General features: G+C 38.0%; 1 protein-coding gene across 1 annotated transcript; it reads left to right on the top strand.

The window, feature by feature from the left end:
- The first annotated feature begins 477 nt into the window (after positions 1-477).
- On the top strand, positions 478-3025 carry LOC123311647. The gene is made up of 2 exons (XM_044895716.1): positions 478-2764; positions 2991-3025. The coding sequence occupies exons 1-2, from the start codon at positions 478-480 to the stop codon at positions 3023-3025; spliced, it is 2322 nt and encodes a 773-aa protein (XP_044751651.1).
- Positions 3026-10902: the final 7877 nt, after the last annotated feature.

The raw sequence follows: 10902 nt of genomic DNA, 5'->3' as shown, positions 1-10902 counted from the left end.
ACTTTAGGTTTCATGAGACGCACTTTACTGCGTCTGGAGATATGTTTTTCAACATGGAATAACTCTCTTATCAAAAGACGAATGAAATCTATAATTGTTTCAAAGATAGCTCTCGACGTCCTTCACGATTTGCGACCACCCCTGTCGTTGAATCCCTCGAAATACCAGAGAAAACTTTGAAAAACAATGCTGCGTCCGGTATACGGACGCAGTATTATTCAGGACGCAATATTGTATGGCCCAAAGACAATGTATGAACGCAACATAGTATGCTGGATAAATATAAATATATATATATATATATATATATATATATATATATATATATATATATATATATATATATATATATATATATATATATACGCAGGGGGGCGTAATGCTTTCGGGGACTGACGACCCCGCGTACCCGAGTCACCCAGCCCCCAGGTTAGCAACCTGGGAGCTGATGTATTAGTTGCTCCTGTAACCAGAAGTATGAAACAGGGCGGTAGAGAGCAGCGGGCTGGCCCTCTTCGGAGCCGTCTGGAGGAAGAGCCCGATGGGGTAAGCTGTGGAGCGAGCGGCGCAGCCCCCCGAGATGGCACCGCAAGACTTGTCTCGAGCTCTGTCAGAAGGGAAAGGAGAAGCATTAGCTTGGACGGTGTTCGTACACGTCCCGCAGCCTCTCCAAAACGAGATGGGAGAACACGATGGAGTGACGATGATAATATTATGTTGATGCGTGTTCATTTTGTAGCTAGGGAATTGGAACGGAATACGGACTTTACTTATAGGAATATACTTACGCAGACCTGGAATGATATAAGACCGGATAGACAATTGTATGCTTCGCTCTTGGCCAACCGAGTGAGATGGTTGTTGGAAGAGGAAAAGTGTACTCAAATTGAGCTTGAAAATATCAGAATGAGCTGTCACCCAAGGGGGGCAGTTCCTGGGTCTGATGGTGAACCACCAGTAGAGAATGTAAGCCTCAGACCAGAGGAACAGAAGAAAACCAGCAAATTGGAGGAAAAACTGATCAGAAATTTTGTGCGATTCTCTGGTGTAGCAGCTGAAAGTAGACTTGCTGTCCCAAGATTAAAGGGATCTAGGAAAATGCTGGAGAAGGTTGAGGCTGTGAATACGATCTTGCTGAAACTGATACAGCCAGCAGACACCCTTCAGGTCATGGTCGACTATGTCTACGCCGCGGCCATTACTGTCTGCGGTGAGATGGGAGTGGAGATCAGAGGACCACGAGTACCCAAAAAAGATCAAACTCCACCATGGAAAGGACGCCTTGAGACAAAAATACAGGAGATCCGAAAAAAAATAGGAGTGTTACAAGCTTACCTGTCCAATAGTCAACCATCAACTAGAGTCTCTAAGTTGGCCCGCCGAATAGTGTCGCACTTCGGGATCCGAACGGGAAGCGCACAGCTCAGAGACCAAATGAGTGCAGTGTCAGAAAAGCTGAAACAAAAAATAAAAATATTAGGAAACCGAGTTAAACGCTACAACGAAAGAGTAATGAGATATAAGAACAACAAATTATTCCATCAGAATCAACAGAAGTTCTTCAGAAGTCTGGAGGAAAAACCACTAGAAAGAGGAAAAGCTCCCACAAAGGAAGCAATGCATCTGTACTGGAAGGGAGTATGGGAAAGTGAAAAACAATACGACGAACAAACCGCATGGATCAGGGAAGCCGAGAAAGACACAGTTAAGTACACGAGAGAATGCTTGGAGATCACCGAGCTAGACATGAAGTCGGTGCTCCAAAAAACGAATAATTGGTCGGCCCCGGGTGTAGATGGTGTGCAGAATTATTGGTGGAAATATTTCACGTCCACCCATCGTCATTTAGCCAAACTCTTTCAGGAGGCTCTGCACAATCCGAACATAATACCCCGATTTTTCACGCTGGGAAAAACTGTGATGATCCCAAAAGGTAAATCCACAACAGATCCTAAAAATTATAGGCCGATAACTTGCCTGCCTACTGTTTATAAGATTCTGACGGGTGTTTTAACGCGTCAGCTCTGGAAACATATCAATAAAAACAAAATTCTGGCTCCTGAACAGGGTGGATGCAGAGGAAATTCGCGAGGATGTGAAGAAATTCTTACAACAGATTATGTCATCACCAAACAAGCCAAAAAGAAACAAAGGAACATCTCAGTCGCTTGGGTGGATTATAAAAAAGCGTTTGACTCGGTCCCTCACCCTTGGCTTATAAAGGTTCTGAGATTATATGGGGTTCCGGAAGAAATGATAAAGCTCTTGGAGTGCTTGATGAAATCTTGGCGAACTAATCTTACTTTTGAATCTGAAAACCAGCAACTAAAAACAGATACGATAAACATCAGAAGAGGTATCTTCCAGGGAGACACCCTTAGCCCCCTATGGTTCTGTTTGGCAATGAACTTTTTAAGCCAACTCATTAAGAAACAAAAGTACGGGTACATATTGGAGAAAGAGCGCAATGTTAAGATCAGTCACCAAATGTATATCGATGACCTCAAATTGTATGCAGCCAACGAGGAAGAAATGAAGAGGCTTCTGAAGATCGTCACCGCTTTCACGAAGACTATTGGAATGGAGATTGGAACGGACAAGTGCGCGGTAGTTCATGTAAAGCGGGGAAAAATACAGCAGGGCGACGGGCTGATGGTTATGGAAGACATAACAATACCAAGGTTGGGATCGCACGAGCACTATAAATATCTTGGAGTACAGCAGGCTCTGGACATAAAAACGACTGAAATGAAAAATATCTTTCGTGAGAGGTACTTTTCAAGATTAAGAAAAATATTACAGTCCAAGCTCAACTCGAAAGCCATGTTTACTTCAATAAACATGTGGGTCCTTCCATGCCTGGCATATTCGTTCGGAATCATAAAATGGACCAACGCTGAGTTGAAAGAACTAGACATCAGAACTCGCGCACTACTTACAAAGTATGGAATTCACCACCCACATGCATCATCCTTCCGCTTATACGTCAGGAGGCAGGATGGAGGACGAGGACTACAGAACATAGAGATTGCCCACAACAACACAATTACAAACATGCGAAAGTACTTTCACGACAATAAATTACCTATAATACAGTCGATATGTCGATGTGATGAGGATATAAGTCCACTCAATCTCAACAACAGAGACGCGACAGTTCGCGGGCTGACGACGGAGTTACTCTTGGAGGAGTGGCACAGTAAAGCTCTCCATGGAAGGTATCCTGGCAGTCTACAAAAAAATAACATTAATAAGAAGGAGTCACTTACCTACCTACGGGCCGGATACCTCTACCCAGAAACAGAGGGAAGACTCGTTGCCATTCAGGACCAGGTCGTACCAACGAGATCATATATAAAAAATATTACAATGAGGAACATACCAACTGATAAGTGTCGGAGATGCTTACAGGCAACGGAGTCAATACAGCACATCACCTCATCGTGCTCCATTCTGGCGCCTCTAGAATATATGGAGAGGCACAATGCCATGGCGAGAATATACCATCAGGCCCTAGCAGAGAAAACAGGTTTGGTAACGGAGGTGGGAGATCCGTATAAATACCGACCCAGCCCAGTCCTGGAAAATGATACGTACAAACTTTATTGGGATATGGTGTTTTCAACAGAGAGGCCAATACCGCATAATAGACCTGACCTGGTGCTGTTCAACAAGAGGGACAAAACCGCCATTATCATGGATGTCACAATACCGGCAGACGACAACATCTCTAAGGCGTTCACCGAGAAGCTCAATAAATACCAAGACCTAGCCTTCGAACTGAAAACCATGCATGCCCTAAGATCGACGACGATTCTGCCACTCATAATTTCCACCAATGGTTTGGTCGAGGAGCACCTGGAAGAAAATACGATAAGACTGGGTCTGCAAAAAACATTGATAAGTACCGCACAGAAACAAGTTATTCTTGGTACAGCAAGAATAGTGCGAAGATTCCTGACTACCTCATGAGCGTACCTTGCCCGCAGAGCGGACCGGTGTTCTCAGAGAGCCGACCCCGTAAATGGTGATATTGAAAAAAAAAAAAAAAAAAAAAAATATATATATATATATATATATATATATATATATATATATATATATATATAGTTATAAAGTGTTAATATCACCTCCAAAATAGTGACTCGTTTAACGCTCTCACCTCATATATATCGCTGTCACCTCCGAAATCGGAGGTGACAACGTTTTGCCTTGTTTTTCAGCTTGTTAGATTCAGGAGGCTTCAGGGACCAACATATCAAAAAATCGTTTTGAGGTCACAACGCACCCCGTTTATGTACTGAACAATCTTTTAGTTCGAGTGTATATCACTAGCGCTAGTGTGCTGAGCTGTATATCGAAGATTTGCTGTGGGGGACTCTTTGCTCGTTAGCACCTCCGAAAATGGCAACGTTGTATTTTCAAAGCAGATGTAGACAGGCGGAATATAAGTATACGGATGAATTAACTGTAGAGAGGCGCAGCGCGCTATCTCCTCCATAATTGCAATCCAGGCGGCATATCTCAACGATTTTTTATCGCATTCTTGTGTAGGGGAAAGAATCACGTGAAAGAAAACCAATCTCGGCTCTCTCGAATGGAATTATGACTGTTTATATTTCATCGTGTGTATCTATGCATCCGTTGAACTTCTTTCATCTCAAGCTAAATATTCAGATGTAAATGGTGATGAATATTCAAGGACAATGAGCCATTCCGAAAATTTTCATTTCAGAATCAAGAGAAAAAATGCTACAAATTTTACAATATCACAGAAATGAACAACGTCGGCTAAACCGAATGTTGGACATTGTTGTGTTATTTCAAATGGAACGCTCTATATATTTTTCTTAAATCGGATTGCTCAATGATTTTGAGGAATCCTTTGCCCAGAAACATCTGTTTTATTATCGATTATGTTTAATTATTGGATTTTCCCGAAAATTTGAATAGCTTGTACCATCTCTCTGGTTTAAAATACTGGAACTAACAATCTGCACTCAACTAGTAGAATACCTTGTAAAAGAAAAGATCCTTTTACCCACACAACATGGTTATGCAAGAGGTAGATCAACTCAGACAGCAGTGTTCGAGTTCATTTCAGGAATCCTTAATGCCTTGGAGGATTCTAATATAACAGTGGGTCTAATGCTGGATCTATCAAAGGCATTCGCTACTCTGTCCCACGACCTTATTCTCTATAAACTTTCTGCATATGGCATAAACGAGCTAGACTGGTTTCCATCATTTTTAGCAAACCGCAGGCAGAGAGTGGTGATCTCTCAGAACGGAAAAACAACAGTTTCGGAAGAAGAACTCACAGAGTTCCGCAGGGTAGCATATTGGGCCCTATCATTTTCATCATTTTTCTAAATGACCTAAGTACCATATTCGATGAAACCATGGTTAGGACAGTGAATTATGCAGATGACACAAACTTCACTGTATTGGCCAAGTGGTTTGAAGCAAACGGTTTGTGCATGAATTCTGAAAAAATAGGTGCCATCCTATTCAGGACAGCTCATTCCGGTCCCCAAGCGCCTACCAGCATTTCACTGTCTAACTCCACATTAGAACTGACTAAATCTTGTCGTTTCCTAGGCCTCACTATTGAGGTAACCCTTGATTGGGGAGAGCACATTTCCAACCTTTGCAATCAACTGGGTACCATCTGCTACACTTTGGGAGTCCTCAATAAATATCTGGACATAACCTCACTAAGAACAATATACCAGGCAGTGTTTAGGTATGGCATCATGTTCTATGGTAGTTCATACAACCTACATAGAGTGCTGAAAATGCAGAAGAGAGCCTTCAGAATGATCTGAAGGATGAGGAGGACGGAATCATGCAGGGGAGTCTTCAGAAGAAATGGTCTTTTGACTGCTCCTGCTGTACACATCCAAGAATGCCTGATATTTACATTCAAGAACAAGCACTTCTTCGAAGAGAAAACAGTAAGTAATTACAATACGAGGACAACTGCACTAAAATATCCAAGACACAGATTAAGCCTCACTGAAAAGGGACCTGAATATAGATATATTCGTTATTACAATAAGATAGCTCGCAAACTAAGAGGAGAATGGACTCTACAACAGTTCAAGAAATTCATCTTCAAACTCCTACTTGAAATCGAAACCTACAGTGTGGAAGACTTTATGGAACACAGACTATAAAGCAGAAAATGACCCTGTTTCACTTCAAGTGTTCAATGTCATGTGTACACTTTATCTGAAATAAAGCACATTATTTATTTATTTATTTATTTAAATTTTTTAGTGATGTATCATAAAGAAAATTACAAATTATATCGAAACAAGTAAGATTTCATGAAGAATTATCCAAAACAGATTTGCATTTTTCGATAGATCATACAGGATGTAAGGGAAAAAATAAACAAAATTGAAGTCTTTTGAAGGCCTCGAGTCAACATATTCTGAAATTGCAACCATATTTTTGTCAAGACATGATGAATCTACAAAATGAAGGTAATAATATAGATACATACTCGGATACATATGATTGATTGGCAATTCCCAAAAGCTATGATGAACAGCGGACACTATGATGGACGCATGATGAAAGGAGAAAGACAAAAGTTAATTTAAGTATTTTCGCATGAAGTTTTATTATTCAAAATAAATGATGATTCTTATAATTAACAAATCAGGTGCAATTAAAATTTTTGTTTTGGTCTTCGAAAATAACACATATTGATTAAACTTCTACTATCCAAAATGAATAGGTACATAGATAAAATGTATCTATATACAGGATATCTGTTAACAAATGCGAAGGACTAAGGGAGATGATTCCTTAATGAAAATAAGCGGGGCTAGTTCCTATAAATTTTTTTCCAAATCGACAGCCCTTTCAAGATGCAGCCTTGGAAGGCGATGACGAGTCTACAGTTTTTAATATTTTTTTTACAGGTTCTGAAAAACACTGAGTCATAAAACTATACATATTATGAAGCACTGAGTAGATTGGTACCAGTTTCAACTTCGGCAAGCTCGCAGTTTAGGCGGTAACTTGCTATCGATTTTTTTAATGTGTCTCTTCCTTAAATTCAAAAATTTCTGTTAAAATGTTGAAATTTGAGTTATTATGCTATTGTCAAAGAAGTGTACGAAACTAGCAGGTCGGGGGATACAAGATTTCGGACCAATTCACCTTAAAAAAAACATAATAAATTGAATATCGTGAATACCGAGGCTAAAAACCACTATTCTCCGCTATAAAAAATTGATATTATTCCAATAATATACCGACTTAATTAATGCTACGCTGCTATTACTGTAAGGCCCGGTTGTTCAGTTCAGGATTAGGCCGAGATTTAAGATGATCCTTGATCAACCTGACAGAAATAAACTGAAATGTCAAAATCAATTTAGGATAAACTTTAATCCCGAACTGAACAACTAGGCCTATTCATGTAGAGTTTCGGATTTTGCGAGAATCTACTGCTTTTTCTTCAAAACAACAACTACGCTGAAGGAAATGTGATTGACTGTTATCTATATCATTTACATCACTATTTGCCGAACTTCAAAGTTCTGAATGAATTAAAATCTAAACTTGAAAATATTCGAGATAATTTTCGCAAGAATTTCAATGAAATCTGAAAATTTTCATCATTCTGGAGCATTCTGGACATCAATAATTCTCGAATAATCCATGGAATAAATTCAATTTTATCCAATATAACACGCAAAACGAAATGTTATTCGAACTCGGCATCTTGAGCAATTCGTTCCTAAAAAGCCCGAATCAGGTAGAAAATTTTGAACCCTTCATATCAGCATTAACACGTGTTTTGCAGTAAACAGATGCCGATTTCGTTTTCAACGGGCCATGTAACTAGGGTCGGCGTTGGGTGAAAGGATGAACGGTTCTTACAACAAGAAGAATTTGAATTTTCATATGACGGTGAGGGCATTTGTTTTAAAATTTTCAGAGTACAAGAAGTATACAGGGTGTTTCACGAGTAAACAGACAAATGAAAACCGTGAATAGAGGGCATTGAGCTGAGTTCAGAGTCATCCCATATACAGGGTGTCCCAAAACTAGTGAATCAAACGTCACACCACGATAGAGTAAACCAAATATTATCGAATGACACCAACATTAGTTCGACGAAAATGTACCGTTTCCAAAATAATCAGAATTTTATTAAAATACCTAAAGTTGCCGATTTTCGAACTATTTTTCTTAATAACAGAATAACAGGTCCAGTTTGTGAAAAAAGATATCGATTTTAAATTATATTGAAGTAATATTATTGTTTCATCTCCCCTAATTGAAATTATTTTAAGTAGTTAATCGATAACCATAACCTAAGTAAATGTAAATTAAAACAATTGTTTTTTCTACATGATTTTTAATACTCAGAATAAACAGGGGTGATAATATGGGAGAAAAACGCTATCCTGAATAACAAATTGGCCTTGTGACTGAAAAAATAGTTCGAAAATCGGCAACTTTAGGTTAGGTTTTTTTAGAAACGGTACATTTTCGCTCAACTAATGTTGGTGTCATTCGATAGTATTTGATCTACTCTATCGTGGTGCGACGTTTGATTCAAGAGTTTTGGGGCACCCTATATATAGGTTTCTTCGGGGTTTTTTGAAATTTCTCGAATTTCCGTTTGGCTATAACTCCTGAAATTCTCGATCAAGTCGACTGAAAATTTATATTTAGCCATGAGTTGTTAATTTCATTGAAACAGAGCATTAAAATTCGACAAAAATCTGGGCTCAGTGAGGCTTTACTTAACTTCAAACTCATAAAAACACCATGTATGTAGTTTTTTAATCATAATTTCAACTTTTTTGTTATCTGCATTATTATTGTCTCAAAATGAATTGATTTTTAGGTTGCCCCACCTGTTGATCATGTTCTAGAAATGATTGTTTTGGTCAGATGCCTCTAAGGAATAGAGCACTTCATTAAAATGTATTTGGAAATTCTTAATTGATTTTTTTTCAAAGAATATTCTGTTGAATGTGTTCAACAATTATACCATATTCGGTCTTCAAAATACTCTTTCACAAGGATAAAATGTTTCAAAATTGATAATATCCAAATATGGATGGAAAAACTACGCTATCTTGAAACTAAAATTTATAACTTGATATTCAGAATGAATCTATTTTTCTATGGACAACTAGTTGTGTGAATAAAAACAAAGAAAGAAATCGCGGGGTGTCAGATCTGGAGATCTAGCAGTCCAATATTGGGGTCCTACCCTTCTAATAAAATGACCTGAAATACTGATAAATACTTATGCTGGTGCATGAATATCATCAATGTTTCAATAACAAATTGTAATAAGACCAGAACAATCCATAGATTTCCATAGATCCAATAATGACTATAACGGAATCAATGAAGAATTCGAAAGTGCATTTATCATACTTATTCGAAGTGCCAATCATTACCTTCACTAAAAGACCAAATGAGGTTGAACATTTCCAATTCCATTTTTGAATTTCCACATTTGATTGGCGATCATATTCATCCCATTAATTAATGTGAAGTAAAAGTCAATATGCAGCGCTGTTTTTTCCAGGGGCATTTCACGATCAAACAATTATTCATTAGAAATAATCTGAAAAGGTATACCAAAGTTTCATTGATTTTGAGAAAATCAATGAAGATACCTGAAAAATTCAAAATTATGACGAGAAAAACTACAAACAGAGTGTTTTGCATGAGTTTAAGTTTGAATATATCCTCAATGAGTCCGGTCCTGTGTTCGTCAACTTTTAATGTTCTGTTTTATTGAAACTTACAAGTTTAAGCGGATAATGAATTTTTAGCCGAATCCAACTAAAATATTTGGAGTTATAGCCAACGAAAATTAGGGAAATTTGAATAAACTCCTCTCAATATCGGAAACGGAATGCCTAAGACCAACATATAAGGTGTTTTTGAACTCAGCTCAATGCCCTCTATTCACGGTTTTCGTTTGTCAGTTTACTTGTGAAACACCCTGTGTACTGAAAAATTTCAAAAGACTCCTCGAGCAATTAAGAAATGCCATTAAATCAAGGAATTTCTTTTGAACCGCTATGCTGAAAAATGTCAATATCCAGTTATTATCATTATTTGGGGTGATTCATCGAAAATCCCCAATATCTCGAAAACCAAGGCACTTTTACCAAACGTAAAATATATTTATTTTAACCGCCATAGAGTACTCTACCCGCAGGCTCCATATTATCCATTCATTACGCCACACCCTGTATAATTATTATTATTATATCAATGTATTGAAAATAAACAGACATGAATACGAGGCAGTTGTTTTGTTTGAAGGTGAAGCTCCTGTTGCTTCAAACTTCTTTTAATTATTTTGACTACCATTCACGCAAGATGATTTTTGTTGAGGAATTCAACATTCTCGTAATTATCCGTTCATTTCTTCAAGAGATACCCATTCCCTACCACCTTTGAGTATTCAATTCAATGCTAACACTGCATCAAATGCATTTCGTCTTCGGGTTGATTTTTTTGAATTCTACAACTGTTGTAACGTCTTCAGCCTTCAGCCAAAGAAAATAAACAACAGTAACTCTCCTCAAGCTACTGATTACTTCTATTTTCCATGTAAATAAATAGATTTGGTATGTCTTCAATCAGTTTATATAAATGTCAATTATGTTCGTAACATATTTTCGACGTTATATTTTCCGAAGTGATTTGACATTGTGATGAAATACGTAATTACTGAGAGTCTCACGTAGAACGGACTACGTAGCACTGATTTGAAACTAAAAAATGTTTTGACAAGCGTCTGAACCCAACATTTTCGTACCATACAGAGTGAAAGGTATTCAATTTCCATGGCCAATCCTGTGCTAAAATGAAAGTGAATGAAGTATAGAAGCTGAAAGT

This window comes from Coccinella septempunctata, chromosome 4 (genome assembly GCF_907165205.1).
Source record: "Coccinella septempunctata chromosome 4, icCocSept1.1, whole genome shotgun sequence".
In the NCBI taxonomy this organism is placed as follows: domain Eukaryota; kingdom Metazoa; phylum Arthropoda; class Insecta; order Coleoptera; family Coccinellidae; genus Coccinella; species Coccinella septempunctata.
The sequence above is the reverse complement of the archived record's forward strand: the minus strand, read 5'-3'. Positions and strand labels throughout refer to the sequence as shown.

What these genes read in the sequence shown, in the direction of transcription:
- LOC123311647 (XM_044895716.1), top strand. Translation starts at nt 478, where the DNA reads ATGAAACAGGGCGGTAGAGAGCAGCGGGCTGGCCCTCTTCGGAGCCGT. An exon ending in TGAAATGAAAAATATCTTTC is followed by an intron (nt 2,765 to 2,990) that starts GTGAGAGGTACT and finishes CTTATACGTCAG; the next exon opens with GAGGCAGGATGGAGGACGAG.